General features: G+C 42.9%; 1 protein-coding gene across 3 annotated transcripts in view; it reads left to right on the forward strand.

The window, feature by feature from the left end:
* LOC133342620 (microphthalmia-associated transcription factor-like) overlaps window positions 1–21630 on the forward strand; it is an 80947-nt gene that overhangs the window by 42176 nt on the left and 17141 nt on the right. For 2 of the 3 annotated variants that reach the window (XM_061551887.1, XM_061551888.1), the window contains exons 1-3: window positions 3562–3683; window positions 10265–10498; window positions 20510–20605. In XM_061551887.1, coding sequence (XP_061407871.1) covers window positions 3639–3683; window positions 10265–10498; window positions 20510–20605 — 375 coding nt within the window. In that variant the 5' untranslated portion in view covers window positions 3562–3638. Of the gene's footprint in view, window positions 1–3561; window positions 3684–10264; window positions 10499–20509; window positions 20606–21630 lie in introns of those variants that run through there. The other variant, XM_061551886.1, reaches the window with a different exon arrangement.

Below are 21630 nucleotides of genomic sequence, written 5' to 3' on the forward strand. Positions count from 1 at the left end.
GATGCTGGTTGTAATTACCAGCGAAACGTCGTACTCGAATTGTAAATGTTGTGGGTTTACTCTCCAACACACCGGTGTGCTGGACAAGTAACTAATTGGCACGTTTTGTTTACGTGACAAACCTTACTAATTGTCTGTGCCAGGTGGTGGCGGATTTAACGACGCATTTATATTTACGCAATACAACCCAAAAAACCCTCTATTTTGGATAGATGGATAGCGTCTAACACTGTGAGAGATGGTGATGTTGTCCTCAACCAGCAGTGGATACATCTCGGCTGACGATGTGGTGCATTCGAGAGGGTCACTTTGGGTCACGAGGATGTGCCCTGTTTAATTAAATGCCCTTCAAAAATGCGAGGAATATCACGAACGATGCTTTGAATATCTAGTTGTAGTGCGTCGAACTCATTCACATTATTGTTCCTTCGTATCCTCAAAGTGTTCCCGTTTTGCCCCTTCGTTACGGGCGTGAACCTAGCGAGCGATCGCCAAACAAGGCCGTAATTGTGAATGTGCCCCCCCCCCCCCCCGTCGACATTTTTACGGGGGTAAATGAATTTCTCACGTGTGATAGCTTTCCCAACATTGCCAGAGTGTCGTTGGTCGCTGGCCTGCGTCATATGAGAGATGCGCAACGGGCACATCGAAGCATTCATGCTTCAATACATCTGCGTCATTGGAGGAATGCTCTGGAAGAGATACAACCTAACACAAGCGGGCTGTTGTTCGCCTGCATTTGGGGCAGTGGCGTGCCCCAAGCGATAGCGCGCGTTCGCTGCTCGTCGCTGTGTAGTTCGCGGTTCGAATCCAGCGGCCGCCCCGGTTATTACCTCGGTGTGTAACAAACGTAGCCGTCTGCTCCACAGGGCACGTGAGAGGTCATGTGACGTCACCTGCAAGGGCAGCCCATTATGCGCGGGCGCCATTGCTCCAGATTTGCCAAATATGGAGAAATTACCTGCAAATTCATAAATTGGGATACATACGATCGCCTCTAACTGCAAACATTTGGCAGGGCCCTCCTGAAAAAAGACGTGTGAGACTCAGTGAGGCTTTCCTGGATAAACAGGTGTAATAATATTAATACGTAAATTATCGTGACGTTCACTATTTGAAGCTGTCTCTGATATTTTCGTTTTACTAAGCACCACGTTGGTTCATCATTCACGTCATTTTAAATTGCTGATCATCATCATCAACAGCCGTGATCTATCAGCTGCTGAATGGAGACCTCCACTGCATCGTCGCAATCCGTCACGTTATCGTAAATGCCTTGATCCATTTCTCACTGCTGCCCTTGAGCCCTGAACTCAACACTCCATCACCATGGCAGTAATTTTATTGGGAGCTTTGCCTCTATATGTTTGTCACCATTCTCGTCGACTGCTCTTCATCCCTTCTGGTGGCGAGATGTTAACTACCTTGCCCCTTTATACAAGAGGTCGTGCATTCGATCCCAACCCTGATGCCTGGATATTTGCAGTTTGCATGTTCTCCCCGTGCTCGCGTGGAGTTTTGTCCGGATCCTCCGGCGTTTCCCTTCCACGTTTAGAATCAACATGCGTTTAGAGTATTTGGCTGCTTTAAATGACCACATACATGATAAGCCACTTCATTGAGCTATCATTTGTGACCAGGTCGCTTCTGAAAAAGAGCTACATAGCTCAGTGGGCCTTAGCTGGTGAATTAACAATAGTTGAGTTTCTTGTGCTATGTGCTACTCAAGCCCACTCTATAGCAATGATGATTATTGCTTGTGTTGCTATCGAAACGTCGTATGCTATTATTTAATTTATTATTTTATCTTTATACGTGACTTTACCGAAAGAACCAAAGAGTAATTCCTGCAGTCACGAAAGCTCCAAATTAAGATTGAATCCCATACATGTATCTCTACATGCCTCTGCACACACATGATTCTTCCATTGTTTTAGGTTTGCTGTCCATATTCTCGATTGACACATGGCAGCTGGTAGGATGCGCTAATTGGCAACGTTCTTGTTCAGGGTTCGTCTGTGTGCTGCTTCTCATTATCAAGTTCAGCATTCCGGAATATACTCATTGATTCAGATACATCTTCGTGAATTTTCTTCATAACGTAGTTTTTATTAATATTGTGACTCTCAAATTAATACTTTAATTTGTTGGTTAAACGTCAATTTCATTTTTGCTCCAGTTTACAGGGAGTTCAGCCCTTTTTGCCTTTTTTGTGGCGTTGTTAAATAATGATTTTCTAAAGTTGAATTGCATTGGCTGTTGCAATAACTACATTGTGAGTACAATTGAGATGGTTGACACTTTTTTTTCCATTTAATGTTCATGCCTTAAAGTTTCCATTCTGCGTTTCTGACGAAAAAAATGTGTTATGTCACTGTAAATTGCCTTGGTGAGAATCTCGTCTCTGTCCGATTCCTCTTCTCAATTGTGTTCTCTGCTCGCTTCATGCAAACTCAATGCATTTTGCACGCTCTTTGTAAATGGCTTTTGTAATTTCTCTCTATATATATTTCCATTACACCCTTTGTGTGTGAGAGCTTGGAAGATTGGATCAGTTATTAACTGAATCGAATACCATTTTCTTGTTGTTCGTCATTAATGCGTACAAATATTTACGATGTTTTTAACATATAATAAATGCTATGGGGATGGATCATGCATATAGGTGGTCATTTAAGCTAAATCATATTTATTTAGCACACATCTGTAGCTCAACCACTTGTACAATATTTTTTACAATACTTGAATATATGTGTATTATATATATTTCTGTATTATATATACTTGTATGTTTACATTATAAATATATTTATACTTGTTTCCAATATACCGAACATAGCAAAATTATATATTCGTAGTGTGATTATATGGTGTGGCGGATGGAGTGAGAATGGATTTCTGTGTAATTTTATTAAATGAGTCCACGCCACGCTCGTATAAAGTATTTTTGCCCACAAATTTTGTTTATTTCGCTAAAGGGTTATCAATATGTTACGTGAGTGAATTCGTTATACTTAAAACTAAGCTTTGTTAAAATGTAACAAAAAATATGGAATGAAAAGAAAACCATTCTTGTCCATTTCAACGATTCCAATCATCAAATGTACGTACTTAATTCTAGATTTGAAGCTTTCGTGACTGCAAGGATTCATACTCTTAGTTCTTTGGGTAAAGTCACGTAGGTAAAAAATGAAATTAAATTAATAAAAATAAAATAATAAAATCACGACGTTTCGGAGACTTGTGTTGCCTCCGAAACGTCGTGATTTTATTATTTTATTTTTATTAATTTAATTTCATTTTTTACCTACGTGACTTTACCGAAAGAACTAAGAGTATGTACGTACTTATTTAACTTTCAATTTTAAACAAATACTTCCATTGATGGCAATCTTTCATAACACTTTCTTTTGCAGTGGGCATCATCAGCTGTTAATTCATCGTCATGCGTGTCCAAGAGGCAAGCATTGACTGGCGCGCCATATGCACCAATCGCCTCTCCGCTTTTTTGCGCGCTTATAACCACGCGGACACCCTGGCATTGTCCCCTCGTGTTGCGTGAGACAGCACACGCATTTGCCAATATTCCCGTGGCCCATTTGCGCTCGACATTTCACGGGTCCTCTTAATTTACAGGGATGTGGAACAGAATGCCCGAATTAATGGAGTACACCTCTTACCACGTGAGTACGACTTCCACGTGGGCCCTTCAGCCTCGCGTTTGAACCCTTAACGTGCATACGTTACAAATAATTCTGAATTCTTTGTCGAAATGTCATGCCCTCGTGTGTTTGTTCGGTGATGCTTTCACGGACATAAAACGCTTAGTTTGTCATACTTTCTATTTATATTCGACGAGCTATGCCTGAGCCACAGGTTCATTTGAGATTGAGCAATTCTCGTGATTGCATTTCTGAAATCAAGTGCCTGCAAGTCTTTATCAACGTCCGGTCACGAAAGCCTGGAGCTTATCATCAATAAATTACTGTTTAGGGAATGACATGCAGGTTTTCATAGCTTCACGTTGTATTTTGGAGATCTCACATATCGGAGGCTATATGAATGCACTGGTAAACTAAACACATTCGACCTCACACCATTTCAGTGCAGGTTTCCCTTGCTTTGTGCGGGTTCGGTTTGTGCGATTTCGCGTGCACGCCAAAGTTCACCACGTGTGCCGTTTGAACCCACTCATAGGCGGCAAAGCGGCAGGCAGCTGCCTCGTGCGGTTTCGATTTGTGCGCCCTCTTTCTGGAAAGCATCTACCGCACAAAGCGTCGGAAAACCTGGACGTTTTATTTAAAGTGCGTTCCTGAATTTAAATATTCACTTTTCGATTTAAAGCTTTCGTGACTGCAGGGATTCACCTTCTTGGTTCTTTCGGTAAAGTCACGTAGAAGGGAAATAATAAAATAATAAAAATAAAACATAATAGAATAATTCTCACGACGTTTCGGCCACAACGCAAGCAGCCGTCCTCAAGTGAAGACCAGGTCTGTCGGAAAAACAGCGTCTGACAGACCTGTTCTTCACCTGAGGACGGCTGCTTGCGTTGTCGCCGAAACGTCGTGAGAATTATTTTATTATGTTTTATTTTTATTATTTTATTTCCCTTCTACGTGACTTTACCGAAAGAATCAAGAAGTTAAATATTCACGTTGTGTAGATATATATACTTAAAAATGTTACACGAGTAAGAACATTTGCATTTGTAATATTGATACAGTAATTGTCACATTACTTTTTACGTAATGTTTTATTTAATTTGAACAGAAAGCATTGTAAAAGTATGTTTTGAATGTTTTGTATATTCTTATTTATTTACAATCGCTATCTCGTGAAAAGTGACAATTTTTTAACAAAAGACATCTATGTTACATGTAAGTTAAGCTAGTTATTTGGTGATATTGCAGTGGTAATGGTACAGAAGCACAACATAAAACAATACACATATAAAAAATCATCTAAAAACATATAAAAACGTATAACTTAAAAAAACATATTAAACATATGACCTACAAAACATATAAAAAATTAACACTTTCGTCAATAACACTGAAGCCTTAAAATGAAAAATATATAGTAATTGCAGATAAATCAAGTACTCTTTGTTTTTTTAGGTAAAGGTACGCAGGTAAAAAATAAAATAAAACAACTAAATTAAATCACGACGTTTCGGAGACAACACAAGCTTCCGTCTTCAGGTGTAACTGTTACAGCCAAAGAGTATGAATCCTTGCAGTCACGAAAGCCTCAAATCTAGGATAAATCAAGTGTTTATCAATTATTTACATACTATGAAGAAAGACCATTGCCCGAACATCACCGATTATATATTTTAATGTGTATATATTTTGAACATATTTTTAATATTTATTTTTTTATTTTAATACAGTTGAGATTTAATCATTTTACCCCGTAGTTATTGTGCAAAAAAAAAATTTAATTGTCGTGTAAATTTATTCCATCAACTCCGTATTCATGACCTAACAGAATAAAAAAAACAACGAAACTTGGAAACATTATGACGACATAAAAACGAATTCCTTTAAAAGTGTTATTTGTTAAACAGCACTGTGATTTTTATATAAACTAGCAGCACTACCCGCGCAAATATCTTTCCCATACTGTGCACTCCTATCACATGTTTTATTGTTTGTTGTTGTAACGTTCTAACCGGCTCCTACTGGACATTAAATAAGTATAACCCGTAAAAACAAAGTTTTTCACTATAAATCCTTTATATGCGTGGCGGCTAGAGTCCTCTCGTCCTCTGGCTTGAGATGGCTGCCACCTATGGGTCAGATGATTGTCTTCCAGTATTAAGCAATTGGTAATTAAATATTTAATTTGTTTTCCCAAAACAGTGTAAAATTTAGGAAAAAAATTTTCACGAACATTAATTGTCTCGCACAACGAGTCTGTGTGCAAAATGTCAGCTCGATTGGATCACGGGAAGTGGGTTAAAAACGACCGAAAGGTTTACACGGTCGTAAGCAAGCAAGCAAGCACGCAAGCAAGCAAGCGAACTTAATATAAAGGATTTAAAAAAGAGCTTTATAGCTTATTCGATTTAAAGCTTTCGTGACTGCATGGATTCATTTTCTTGGTTCTTTCGGTAAAGTCACGTAGAAGGGAAGTAATAAAATAATAAAAATAAAACATAATAAAATAATTCTCACCAGAATTATTTTATTATTATAATTCTCACCAGAATTATTTCATCATGTTTTATTTTTATTATTTTATTACTTCCCTTCTACGTGACTTTACCGAAAGAACCAAGAAGATGAGCATTATAGCTCATCGTATTCCTCCAGCATAACTCAATAGTTTGATTCTGAGTGGGTGGAGGGTTGGTGGTGGAGGGGCAGACGTGCGTCAGCACGAAGCTTTGCGCGGTGACGTCATCACGTAGATGCGCGCGGCACGTCATCACGCACATGTGCGCGGTGACGTCACCATCGCACGAATCTCCACCCGCGCGCCAGCCAGCAAAACTTTTTGACATATATTCGACTGTACTATGATCTCTATACAATTCGCTTATAATATATACCTTATTATGTAAATATCAAGTGTAACTCGTGTATTCGTAGATAAATAGGTATAATAATGTTAAATATATGTTTAATGCATTTTCGTTATTTTTGTGTTAGCATTCTTTTTACAAACTCGTTCATTATTGATTTCGGGCCTTGTAAGCCCGAAATGGTTGCGTTACATGCAAAGGAACCGTTCTTAATATTTTAAATCAGAAATGAGTCTTGATTTCCACGTGCATAATAATGCTTATTCTTAGCTTAAAAATGATCCTTATACTTGGACCGCATTCATGAGTTCTTTACAAATGACTTGATTGTTTATGACAAGCACACACCAACTTTTTTCAAAAATAAAACTACTACTTGTGTTAAAATTGCTTGCTTTAAGTAACAGTATAGCAGTTGGTACAATAATGGAAAAGGTGGCAGAGCGTATCTCTGAAGTTGTTTTTGTAGAATCGATGCACTGAGAGTTTGCGGCAATATTTATTACAAAAAAATTAACTTCGGATTTCGCTTCAGCGTTCAAAATCAATATTTGTTTGGCCATCTAAAGGCAACCGAGATGTAAGCGTAACTTCCACAGCTGTTCTAAATGTTCCCCTACTGTATTTGATTGGTCGTGTCAATGCGATTTATTTTCAGTGAAAATAACTTCCCGTAGTATTGTTTAACAAAAACAAAATCTTACGAACTGCATAAAGTAAATGCCTGCGTAGTTTTATTTCACATTTCATCAAGGGTTCTGGGACGGTCTCGTATGGACCCATGTTTTGTTAATATACTCATTTATTTTACGCACAAAAAGCAAACTACGTATTCCTAGTTTAACAGGTAGGCTTTCGCGACCAATATCATGGGTTAGATCGCGTAAATATATAAATGTGTTGTCAAAAGCGTGGCCACCACATCTGCGCCTCTATATAAGGAACGAAACAGGTGGACTTCTCCACAAATCTGGCCGTCGCCTGATGAAGCTGGTTGTAATTACTGACGAAACGTCGTACTCAGATTGTAAATGTTGTGGCTTGACTCTCCAACACACCGGTGTGCTGTACTACTGACGAATTGGCACGTTCTATTTACGTGACAACCCTTACTAGTTGGCTGTGTCGGATGGTGGCGGGTTTTAACGACATTTATATATTTACGCGATCTAACCCAAAGAACCTCTATTACGTATTCCTAACGTATCTATTTTTCCACTTGAAAATTTAAAAAAGTATTTATTGGCTCATCCATCAGCCAAACAGAATTCTGGGAGTGCATAATTTCAGCAGCATTGATTCAAGACGAGCAACGTCTCGACCGCTTTCAACATACAGTGTCTCATCAGCAGAGTCAGGCTTTCTTGAATCAGTGCTGATGAACTGTCAGTTGTTGTAGGCAAGGACCCTCTGTTTAAAATATTGGTCCTGGTTTTGACGGAAAATTAAATGATACGTAAGGGGCCGTCCATAAATGACGTAACGCACCTGGGGGGGGGGGGGAGTCAGACATTTGTGACGATGTGTGACGAGGGGAGGGGGGGGGGTTAGAAATGTGACGTCACCTCAAAATGCGCAACTTTAAATAAATATAGCCAACACGTTCTACTTAATTAAATATACTTTTTTATACATGTTTTCTCCTACAACATCAGAGTGCAGCGCCACATTAAATACGCACTACAATGACAATAGTTTAAAGCGATTTGAAGCATGTTTTATTTTAGGGGGGGGGGCAGAGCTTTGTGACGTCATATTTGAGGGGGGGGGGGTCTGACTTTTTGTGACGCCGTGTGACGAGGGGGGGGGGTCAAAAATCGTCAAAAATCGCGTGACGTCATTTATGGACGGCCCATAACTCAAAATCATGATTAGCGTCGTCGTGGAAAATATAAATAATAAAACAAACAAGCAGACAATAAGTCCCCTTCACATATCCGCACATCCGATGACCATGGTTGCTGACGTCCGGTGCAAAATAAGTTAAACATACATACATCTCCAAATACAAAAACATTTACGTGTTATTTTTTTCAGTGTTATTTTACGTGAATTAGAAAAAACAAAAAACAACACGTGATCAACATCTGTACTGTCAAATTAATAAAATCCTTCATATGTTGCCATTCATTTGGTAATATTTCCAATTGTCATGTTGGCATTATGCCAAGTACATTCGCAGCGAACATTGCGTACTACCTCGCGTCGCAGAACTGCCCCAGAACAATCGCATTGTTGCATCACATCTCGTGGCATCGTCGCAACTTGAGCAGACATCTTGGCTACCCTGTCGTACGCCCTGCAAATCGCTTTCGTTGCACACAAGGAGTGCTGCCACTGTGGGGGTCTCCTAGGTGTCTGGATATCGGCAACATTTGAATAATATAAAAAATCACGGGATTAATTATTATAAAAAAAAGAACATGAATTACAGCTTCTTGGTTCTTTCGGTAAAGTCACGTAGAAGGGAAATAATAAAATAATAAAAATAAAACATAATAAAATAATTCTCACGACGTTTCGGCCACAACGCAAGCAGCCGTCCGCGTGACGCAGTGTGTGTTGAAAGAGACTAATAACACTGGTCAACAAAAAAAAACACATTTTTTCTTGCCTGGACTTTTGCAGCTGTTTTAGACTAATTTCAGGGTGCTGATTCCAATTCTAGATTTGAAGCTTTCGTGACTGCAAGGATTCATATTCTTAGGTTTTCTTCGGTAAAGTCACGTAGGTAAAAAATTAAAATTAAAATTAATGAAAGTAATTTTAATTTTTTACCTACGTGACTTTACCGAAAAAACCTAACAATATGCTGATACCAAATCTGATCTCAGATTTGCTCTATCACATCTCATTTTTATGCTATCGGCATACCCCATTTTCATTGATTTTACCCGAAATTAACTCTGTCACTTATGATTGCAAGTTGTTGCGAGCCAGTGACTGCTTTAGTGTTAAAATATGGTGCTGTATTTTTAGGATAGTGTGTTTATAATATCATTTTATGTAGATATCCACATTTATTTAATATTTTTCTTCTGCAGTTATTAAAAATGCAATATTTGATATCTCAAAAACATGATGTGATAGACAAAAACTGATGCCAGATTTGGAATCAGCACCCCAAAATTACCTGAAGTGTCTTGACCAGTGTAATAAGACCCCCCCTCCCTCCTCCTCCTCTTCTCCTTTAAGACTCTTTGAAAGACGAATTCGTGCACGATTCATTTACGTTGGCTCGTCGTTAATCAACGCTGAAAACGACGTCAACTGCAGTGTTCAGCCGCTGCCGCGAGCTGGCAACAGGAGGCGGGCACCCCCAACAGTGACGCAACGCAGCGTGCAGGCCACGTGCAGCGTGGGCGGGAAACCTGGACGTTAAATTGAACGGGGTTCCGCGTGCGTCGCACCAGAACACATTTGAAATAAATGCGCGGCATCTAGGCACGTTCCGGAAACTAACGAGGCAGGTTCCAATGAGGTGGGGGTTTCTCCCCCCCCCCCCCCGCAATCAACAGGCCCTCGGTGCGTTTTGCGATGCGATTGAATAGAACCACTTCACTCGTCGCGGGTTCGCCCCCACCAACCCCCGCCTTCGACGGCAATCTGACTTTCGCTTGGTCCTCACCCGCCTCGAACGTCAAATTGCGCTCCCCCTCGTTCACCGCACTGAACCCCGACCTTCGCTCCCACCCCCCCCCCACCCCCCCCACCGGTGTGTTCATATACCAGGCACCGTCGCACATGGACGCCTCGGCCAAGTACCACATGCCTCCGGGGCAGAGGCCGTCAGTCAAGAGGTTCCTCTCGGTGGGCCCTGGGGGCGGCCACAGGCCCCTGGGCAACGGGGCCTCGGGGTTGCCTAGCGGGGAGCTGGGGCACGCGCTGCCCGGGGACCCCCCCCCTACGCACGGTGCAGCGCACCCCGTGGCCATGCTCAACCTGCAGCTCAACCCCGAGCGAGAGGTATCGGGCGCCGGCAGACGCTCTGCGGCGGGCAGGGGGGGTTGCGGTCGCTCTCTCGACACCCCATTAAACTTCTCTCCTTTCGCGCCCCGGGCCTGTGCCATTCCATGCTATGCCACCGAGTTGCGCGCTGGGCAGCGACGAGCCCCTGCCGCACGCGTGCGGTGTTCGCGGTTACGCCGTCCGGGACCCTGCCCGTCGTGTTTTCGACGTCGTGCCGTTTGGCATGGGCCATCCTAACATTTCTCGGTCCACGTGCCGGGAGCTTCGTCGCTTCCTGAAGTTCTTGAAAGACGCTCTCAACCCCGTGGAGGGGAAATCACGTCGAACGACACGTGGCACAACCCGATTGCACATGGGACATCTGTAAAGCGCAACCGCCACAATAGCCTACACAGAGGTGGTCCTTGCCCACCAAATGACTCGGTGGCACGACGTAGTTAGCACTGGCCCTGGTGCTCGCAATGATATGGTAGCCCGGCTCCTGTGTGCTTGTGGCCAATTTTACCCCCTGTACAGTTGCACAGCCTGCACACTCGAAAGTTTTAGGACTCAAATGATTTTGTGATCTGACCGCTCGGGCTAGCCCGGGCGAACAGCGCTGGTGCACAGGTTGTTACGGAGCACGACTGGCCAGCTCCTCTTGTCTGGTTTGATTTGCCCACTATTTTTGACATTTTGACCATTTTCCACCGCGGAATGCTCCGCTACATATTTGGAGATCCAGTGTGGACGTGAAGCGGTCTGGTGGCGCACAGTTAGATCGTGTGGTTGGCTACACGAAGGTTTTTCGTTCAATCCATGGCCGATTGTCGACTTGGCCACTCATCCATTCCGTGGTTAATCAAAATGAGGACTGCTTTGTGAGGAAGTCAATTGTGGTTGTCCGAAGGATAGACTGACCCTGATATTGGAATGTGGATATTTCACGACTGGCTCAGGGCTGTATACAGAACATAATTCCTGCCATCTCCTTGTTTGAGCACTAAGCCACTTTTGTTTACTTTTGACAGCTTACATCACACAACTCTTGTGTGTATTCATAAGGCTGCCAACCATCTGTGAAAAAGAGCTTCATAGCTCATCGGATTCCTCCGGTCTAAGTAAAGATTCTGATTCTCATTGTGATTGTGAAGATACAAGTAAATAATGCAATATACGAAGATCCGTCTGACCATGTAAATGCAACAAGTTTAGTGCATCTATCAGTTTGACTCCTGGAGAAATGTTTTCCAGCGGCATTTATTTAAGCGGGGAAACGCTGGACTGATTTCAGCTCTCACAGTCACATCAGCAAGGTGTGGCCCAGTTATAATATACCACGGGGTTACCTGATGTTATGGCTAAGAACGCCTTTCAGTAGAACTTTGTTTCAGCAACCTCTGGACTGGTTCGGACCTGAGTGCCACAATGGAAGCATGTTTATTTATTTATATGTGCAGACAGACTTTTGCGTGTTTGCTTATTTGCACATTGTCATTCATTTTTTAAACCAGCACATCGTAAATTCTGACCGTTTTGCTGCCTCGTGTTGAAATTGGCCTCGAAGCTTAGTGGACGGCGCTTGTCATTAATGCCTCTTAATAAAATAGCATTTGTTTTATAGGGCTGGCTCTGCTAGGAAGACCCAGGAGGTCGAAACCACTGCAGTGTGTGTGTGTGTGTGTTTAAAACAAACACTGCTGTTGAATATTTATCAGGTGGGCCCCATAAACAAATGCACTCAAATGTGGTTTCATTTTACGTGATGGGATACACTTTTGTCTGTTGATATTTTGCACGTGCGTGCAAACGTTATTTAATCCTGCGAGAGCCCTTTGAGAAGTCAAGTCTTCCCTGCGACGGAACTTTGGAGAAACACAATCGGAAAATGTGGTGCAAGTGTACGCAATTTTAGAATGTTTTAATACTTATGATCCTCTTTTATGAAAAGCATAATTTAAACAGGTGCACAGCTCATAACTGTGTAATGGATAAGAACTAAATTAATCTGCAGTTAGGAATATAAGAATGCCCCTTTTTAAGTTGAACTTGTGTTTGCTATATGATTCATGAATGAAGGACAGGAATAGTTCAACAAAGTTACAGAATGGGATGTTAATCTTACTGACTATTAATTTGCTTTTAGTACGGTGACCATGTGGTTCAGGAGTCAAGGTTCAGATCACTGAGCTGGCACTAGTAAAATCTTGGGCTCGAATCTGAGTTAATGGTCTCATTATTAAACGTGGGTTTTCACTTATGTTGGTTCATCTCCAGCTCTGAGATTTAAAAAAACTACAGTGGTTTGAATGCCATAACATTAGTGCATCTCTATGCAATCATGGTATGTTGAAAGCGCATTGATTTGGAGGTTGCTGGAAGAAATCTCACAGGTTGTTCTGTAATATCAACTTCAGTGGGCTATTCTCTATCACAGATTAATGCACTGATCTGTGAGAGTTCCCAATTCGTACTTTGTATCATGACATGACAGTGTAACACCTATAGCAGAACTACATTTAACTACAAGTGAGAAGTGTTTTAACAAAAAATGTGTAGTGGCTTTTAGCGAGTGAAATGGCAGTTGAATGGATTCCATGCACCTCATCCATAAGTGGAGTGCATAAGTAAGAATTTTTTTTTTTTTTTATTATATGTGTGAGACACGTTTGTTAACTTCTTAAATCAGTGCTCTTCTTTCGTCACAGCTCATTGCAGCGGCCGCGTGGGGCGTAGAGGCGTGCAGGCCGCATGTGATCGCTGTGCTCAGGGGCGTTGACCCACGACCCCTGTCGTTTGGCATGATAGAGTGACAGTGTGCCCAGATACTTTTTCCCGTTCAATTTAATGCACCCTGACCACCGTAACAATGTCACGACCACCAACCCGCCCGTTCTTTGCAAAGCTTTCAATTTGTTACTTTTTTTGGGTGTGATACGTGCATCGTGACACTTCGTTGTAGACGAATGAATGATTGAGAGTGGCCTACAGAAGTGAAAACTAAATTATAACAAAATAAAAAGTGCACAGGTTATGATTAAACAAGATAGCATGCATTACGTATGCAACGGGCAGCATGAGAAAATAGTATGCAATTGGTTGTAATTAATCTTGATTTGAAGCTTTCGTGGCTGCAGGAATCCATACTCTTTGGTTCTTTCGGTAAAGTCACGTGGGTATAAAATAAATCACGACGTTTCGGGCGCAACACAAGCGTCCGTCATCAGGTGGGAAAGCGTGATCGTAATTCTCCAACCTTTCCTTACAACGGCTATGCAATTTGAATATTCGCTCAATATAACCCCTTTTCCCAGGAACAGCCAATCACACTGGTCTACACTGTGGCCTTCCACTACTCATCATTGTTGTGCTTTGCTCGGGTGTGGACTGCAAAGACCATATACAATCCTGTTTTTTTCGAGGGTTGGTTGAACCCGGTTGGGGTTAGTGCCTCGGTGTACAGGTGAGCAGCACGCTAGACTTGTGAGCCAGAGGTAGTCAGTTCAATCACCCAACACGACAGTGGAGACAATGATGCAAGTCCCCCCCCCCCTCACCATCGAGTAGTATACATGCGCACGCCACAGTTAGTCGATCTAGAGGCCACGTGTGGTGGCCAGCATGGAAGAGCAGGCCAAGGGCCCTCTGGAGGGGGCTCTCTAGAGCTCGCTCAGGTGAACAATTTCATGTTTGCAGCTTTGGCAAAGTACTAATAATTATAATTTATAATGTGCATTCCATCATAGGATCCCAATGTGCAATGCATGAAAAGTAGGAAACAAAAACAGACCCAGGGCAACCGACCATACTAAAGAGGGAAGGCCACTTTAAAGAGATGGGGCTTTCAAAGCAGACTCGAATGTATCTACCGACTCCCATTTACCTGATTTCAAGTGGCAATGCGTTCCATAGATTTGGTGCCACGCGAACAAAATATAAATCTAGCAGAGCCCCTTCCCGACCAGCAGTGGCATGAGCAAGTCATTTCAGGGCTGCACCTTGAGCAGATACAAATCCTTTGTTAGAATGATGTCGATGATCAACGTAAGATTATTATTCGCGTGGCGAGGTATCTGATACGATGTTCAGACTGTGACAACAGAACTGGCGCTGGGGCTTTGCCCACCACTTGCTCGAAGCGGCTGCTTCCTCGACGAAGCATAAGGCCATCCCTTGTTGAGATCGCTTCCCACGTGATGTTGACTTGCGTTGGAGTTCACTTGAAAGTTACTTACACCCATGGAAACAACACGGCGGGTATTATTTGAGCTCTCACCAGCTGCGATGTTGTTTCAAAGGTCATTTTATTGTCAGAAATACACACAGGGCAAATCTGTATTTTGTCCTCGCCAGTGTGGACATTTCACACAGGGGCTGTCTGCAGAGGGGCTGAGAGAATGGACCAGGGGCCGTGTCCTGCGCCTACCCTAGGTCGACTCAGCCTCAAAATGAATACCTAGTGTGATGTGTAAACATTAGCACTGGGGAGACAAAGGCGGCCGAACGTGGTTCTGACCACCCACCGATTCGCACACCGTCTTGGTCTTAATAGGTGCTCGCGAATATCACTTGCCCCAACAGTCTGTTAGGGCTGTAGGGAGGGGGGGGGTGTTTAGGTATTACACAGGCATACCAATGTCATTATTCTGTCAAAGCTGCCACATCGCATTGTTCTTCATATCTCCAAATGGCTGGGAATGCCTCATTAACGTCTCCTCTGATACGCTGCACTCTTATAAAGAACCAACGTCAAGTTTAGATCGACAAGGTAAAAACCTCCAGCCGTAAATTATAGCATTAATGCTGTTGTTTAATGCAGTTTTTTTAATAAACATACCATTCAACTGAAAAGTATACATTTATTTTGGTAGGAAGATCATTGTTGCACTGAAATTCGTATGTATCTTGAATGTGAATTTCTCTTAAACATATTGTGTGTTTGAGATTTATAAAATAACGTCCCCTGTATGGTGTAACAGTTGCCAGCAGGTATCCCATACAAAACAGGTCTCGAATATTGCATTGCCTCTCATCGCCACCTTGAAAACTCAGTTTTAAAGTGGCAGGTTTTTTTATACCATAAAAAATGATTTTTGCAACTTCGATTCTGAGATTATGCTTGTTAATCATGGATATTCATGGGCTATTTTAGGCTGGTCTGGCTGATTCAAAATGTCCTTGCGAGCAGCAGAGTGACTAACCTGGAACAGCCGAACAGTCACAAAATGAGAGGTTACTGATCTTATTCACGTCTCGTTCATAACTCCCTTCTGTCCCAATTTCAACGAGAATCGACGCGTAAACACGACTTGACATAAAGCGACAATTATACCAATCGTATGTGAGAGTTCTGCCAATGAAGGATTAATACATTACTGTATTTAAATGGTGACTTCGTAGTTCTTCTGATGATGGCATTATTTACCAGTCCAATGCATTGATTTGTTGCTTGGCTATTTGTGAACAGGAATTGGCGGGTGTGGGAAATGCAAATTTCTCTTCACAGAGGGTTATTCTATATCACACGTGTTTGCTATTGACAAGGCTGGGACCATCACACATTGTCACCATCAGCCATGGTCAATCCACTGCCGGATGAAGTCATCCCCAACCTGCCGCGCTCTCTCAGGCGTGAGAGCTCTTTCACCCCGCGTGTTATCCGGTGAGCCGCGGGCCCCAGCGTTACAGAGTTGCAAGGCTCAGCCCTCTGACGTCGGTGGCAAACAACCCGTTTTGCCATAGTACGCTTTGAAACCCAAAAATACGACCGAACGAATACGAATAAATAAGAGGCCAACTGCAAATGTGGTCATTTTTTCAGTTATCATCATCGTTTGCATCATCATCGCCCTCAGTGACTGCACATGAGCTGATCTTTTCGTCCATGGCTGTGGTAGTTGTCCTTCTTTGCTTGGCTGACATCCTGTTGTCAGTCTCATTCATGAACCATGATCCATTCTGGTGATGCGTTCCACCCGCGCTGAATTACTGCATGGTAATGCCTATAACTTGTTATTGTTTTCCCGGCCCACGTGTTCCTCTTTCTCTTTCTGTGCAAGTCCAGGCATGCATCTCTCCGCGTTTCGTTCGTGTACTGCTCATATTTATTTTAGCGCCCACGTTTCTGATACGTGTGTCACGGAAAATGCACTGATTGAAAAAGTTCTTCATCAAGCACGTTGATTATCAAATTTAGTAGAACAAAAATCCTCCTAGGGGGAGGAGTGGTGCAGTAGTTTCACGAACGTCACTAATAACCTGGGCACCTCAGTTGGATTTCCAGCCACAGCCAACATCAGTGACAAATGGTATCTGAACTGCCTCTTTCACCAACCTATCCTTGACCAGTGGGGTGAGGTATGGTCAAACAATTCCCGTGGCTGACACGGCATGGAGAGGACTTCGACCAGCAGTGGATTCGACATATATTTCCAGTAATCTGTCTGAAATATCACGCAATGCCATCCAGTGTAACTGGATATTCACAATTGTCACCATCAGCCATGGTTCATCCACTGCTGGATGAAGGCATCCCCAACCTACCGGCCCCTCTCATGATCTTGCGATGTAACAATCCACCCAGCGCCTGTACACGGACTGATGTAAGTGCATCCAAACTCCTGGACACTTTTAAAAAGGCACACTAGCATTTATCTCTTTTTTTAGTGTATAAAAATTGCACATTTTTTTTATCCCGAAATTGAGGTGGGAAAAAAAAAGACTCATTCAGCGTAAAAGTGCATTCTTTGCACAAAATATATAAGTAAGCACACTGTCATGTGAGAGTTTTAGGTCACCAAGTCGCGTAGCCATTAACATGCCAGTTTCTGTGCACGTGGAAAAAGAATCTGGAGTTAAGAAAGGGCACTTTCTTGAAACAATGCTTTGGTCGTCCTATTGACATTCTATCATGTGATGCCCTCCATGACCAAGGTTTATAAATACGGTCCAGGGATCGGCAGTCCCCACTGGGCAATGGAATTGCAAAACCACCGTTTAGTCCGGCACAATTTAACTCCGTTTTTGTGGGTTGGTGATTTAACTTTGCAGAAGGTGCATTTTATATTACGCTTCGAATAATAATCTGGTGATATACAAACTCCACGTATTACTACAAATAGAAATAGTAAAAAAAACATTCAACACACAGTGCGTGTACTTGTACGGCACCGAAAGTCAATCCAGTGCCGGTTGAGGGCCCCCATATGCAGTACAGATCATCGGAGTAATTTGACTATACGTTACCACAGTGGTCAGCGTGGGTTGTGAAGAGGGAAGCAATAGAGTGATGTCCAATAAAATAATAAAAGTTGATTACATTACCGTCCTTTGCCATTCCACTGCTGGATCACTGCCTTCCTATGCTGTGTAGGCCATGGGGTTGTTTGACTGTCGATCACCATTGTGGTAAATGCAGATTGGTGAAGGGTGCTTGCAGGACCAATTGCGTCTTGGTAAAATGGAATTCAGAATCGCTGTGGCTTTTCTTTTGTTAATGTTGAATTCGTTTTTTTGGCAACAATTTGCTCTGTTGTTACTGCAAAGGGCCTTCTTCCAACGTTTTTGTTTGTTTTTATATATGTGTCGTTGTCTTTACGTTAAAGTCATGCGTGTTTCTCTATGACGGTTTTGCTACTCAAAGTCTTCCTGTTGATGGCATGTGACTGAAGAACTGTGAGCGGAAAAAAAAAATTTGGCCACAGAATTCTGCATTTTGTTTCCTGTTATTATTATTTTGATATCACGGGGCAGACTTGCATTGCTATCATGTGACAGTGATAAGTTCAGGGTCTTTAGTTCAACCTCATTTTTCCATACAGATGACAAATCACCTTTCTTTACTCACCCGAATGCCTATGAACAGATCATCATAATATCCCCTGATCTTGTCAAAAGTCAGAAACAAAGCAGGGTCGTTGAGTTTGTATAGTCCCTGCAGGCTTGGCTCCAGGAGAATGAGACCAAGGCCAATCCAGACGAATTTAGATTGATGATGCAGTTGCTTGGACAGTCTTCAGTGTAGCACAACTCCTCGCAAGAACTGCCCAAGGCAGAGCCTCTTCGGCGTAGGATAGTCCATCTCACTGTAAACCCTCGAATAGAGGAATATAGAAACAAAACGGATGAGAGACTGAGCAGAAATTCAAGGTGGCCAGCAGATGGGCATATAGCAATTGATTCTTGAACATATCTGGGTGGAGATTTTGAGTGTTATCCCCTTGCGTTTGTGGGCTTCCTCTCACTTCACTAGCGCAGGACTGGACAATTGCCTTCTCACTCCACTCCTGGGACAAGGGCCTCCACTTGAGGTAGCTCTATAGCCTATTCTTCCACACGAGACAGTCATCTGGAGAGGACTCACATTTTACCCCACGGCACTTGATCTGTGAATCAACTAACTGTGGTGTACCAATTTTTACAGTTTAGTGGACAGGGGGTGGTGGGGAAGGGGGACATTTGATAAAGTTGCCCACTGTTTCAACTAAAATGACGCTTTTGAAAGAGTATTGAGACTTAATCGCGTTTTCCTGGATTTAAAACGGAATGAATGTTTGCGTGTTTGTGCCCAGCAGGATGAACCGATGCGCACATGACTGAGCGAACCCATTTGTTTTTCACCTAAAACTAGTTTTAGCGGCAGTATTGTAGCCACACGTTACACACAATTCATTATTTAGATCCTGTTATTAAATGTTAACTCCCTCACTTGGTGTGCAGGAGGTCGTGGGTTTGATCCCGACCCTGACACCCAGAGCCGGCCCAGCCACTAAGCGACCCTTGCAATTGCAAAGGGCCCCGTGGCCAGCAGAGGGCCCCCTAGAGTCACTGCTAGCTAGTGGGTGAAAAAAATCATACATCAAAGGGGCCTCCAACCAAATTTTGCTTAGGGCCCCCAAAGGTCTAGGGCCGGTTCTGCTGACACCTGTATATTTGGAGTTTGTGTGTCTCTCTCCCCATGGTCGCGTGGATTCTGCTCCGGGTCTTCCGGTTTTTCCCTCCACATTTAGAAACATGCGTTTAGATTATTTGGCTGCTATGAAGCTAAACTGTTTTTTTTTTTACCAAGGGAGGCCGCTGAGTTATATAGCTCTTTACATTTCTACATGATAAGCCACTTCGTTGAGCTATAATGTGTGGCCAGGTTGCTTCTGAAAAAGGGCTTAATTGCTCAGTGGGCCTGACCCGGTCAGATAAAAAAAATGTGTTTAGTTTAGTTTTCATTTTCTTTCGATAGGTTGCACAATGTATCTTATTAATATTGTAATTAATCACTATATTGTGGATATTTGCAAAATATAGACCTGTATAAGATGGCATTGGGCGTGGAGCGGTGGCGCAGTGGTTAGCACACTGTGCTATGAACACTATGACCTGTGGTCGATTCTAGGCCTGACCTGACATCAGCGGTGAGTGGTTTCTGAACCCCATTTCTGGATCCACCTCCCTATACCAACCTAAACTGACCAGCGTGGTGAAGTATGGTCAAACAACTCCCACGACTAACACAGCAGTTTATTGACAAATAATTTAAAAGTGATCAATTGTTTTCATATCCTGTGGATTATAATACACGTATTTTTCCCCATATATGTTAAAGCAATGGTCGGGGGTACATCTTATAATCTGGTGTGTGGTTGCGTGTGTATAAGACCAGATTTGTGTAAATTGTAGAATACGGTATTGTAATGAAACTACGATGTTGACGTTACCACTTTTTTCAAGGTGTGCGAGAATTACCTGTGCTTTGTCGCACACTGCCGCTAACCCTTTTTTTTACCATCAAGTCTGCCAAGATCAGGGTGGCAGCCTTCCCCTAACACCCTGGTGCAGCGGGCCTCTTCGCAAGAGCCCTTAAATTGAATTCCCGCGCGTTAAAGCCCCGTCTCGCAAACCCGGCCTCCCACGACCAAGCGGCCGGGGGGGGGGGGGGGGGGAGTGCATGGAACTGGCATCGCCGCGCCGCGCAAAAGAAGAGCGCATCGTTGGGATTAACCGGCGACCATGGTTCTCTCGATGATTGTCTGGCAGATGGACGATGTCATCGACGACATCATAAGCCTGGAGAGCAGCATGAAGGACGACATGATCAACGGCTTCCTGGACCCGACGACGCTCTCCCACCCGGTGGGTAGGACGCGCCACCGTCGCTTCGCTTTGCCACCGCGAGGGCGGTTTTTTGTTTGCCGTCATCGTCGTCGTTGTTGTGCTCATGAAGGGCAGCAGCCCTGCCATCGCTCGCTCGTGCAACTGCTGGCGGGATGGCCTCCGCTAGAGGGAAGTTCTGGAAAGCCTCTCTAAAACGACGGTATATGTTGTGCCTACTCTTACACGCTATCCTGCCTGGCCTGCCGATGGATTACATTACACCTGCGATGAGCACGGTTGGCTACGTATTGTGCGAAATAAGTTCAACATGTTTATTTACACGTGGTTTTTTTCTACTTTAAAATGTGGTTGTACCCATTTATACTGCTGGGCAGACTGAAGTCCTACTGGACATCTGTGAAAAAGCGCTTCGTAGGTCATCGGATTCCTCCAGTCTAAGTAAATATTTCGATTTCAAGCTTTCGTGACTGCAGGGATTCATCTTCTTGGTTCTTTCGGCTGCTTGCGTTGTGGCCGAAACGTCGTGAGAATTGTATTTTATTATGTTTAATTTTTATTATTTTATTATTTCCCATCGAAGTAAATATTTTGATTCTGAAGTGGTGGGGGTGGAATTTAAGAAAATTGTCCATCTCGTTAATGTCCCGAGTAGGAGAATGAACTAGCCACCTCTGTAATGCAAGTTCAGTCTGCCAAACCATTATACTATGGACAGAACACTGGTGTCGAAGGTAAACATTAAAGGTCGTGCATGTGTACATGATCATGTTCCGAACACGAAGCGAGCCTAGGTTTGTTGGAAAGTTAATTAGCATTAACATTTTATTACTAATCCTTTGTGTACGTGACACCCCTTAACAATCACACTCTCTTGTGTGGGGCCTGGACAAGATTTCAATGTACTGTGTCTCACTTCCATACAATTGTCTCATTGATGCGTTTTTTTAATGAGCACGTTATATCAATGTATTTGTACCTACGTAGGGTGAGATTGCATTATGTTCACCAAAATAGTGCTCTTGTTCATATTTCACTGTTCCAAC

Source organism: Lethenteron reissneri, chromosome 15, assembly GCF_015708825.2.
Source record: "Lethenteron reissneri isolate LAM-NWPU_2019-01 chromosome 15, ASM1570882v1, whole genome shotgun sequence".
NCBI lineage: Eukaryota > Metazoa > Chordata > Hyperoartia > Petromyzontiformes > Petromyzontidae > Lethenteron > Lethenteron reissneri.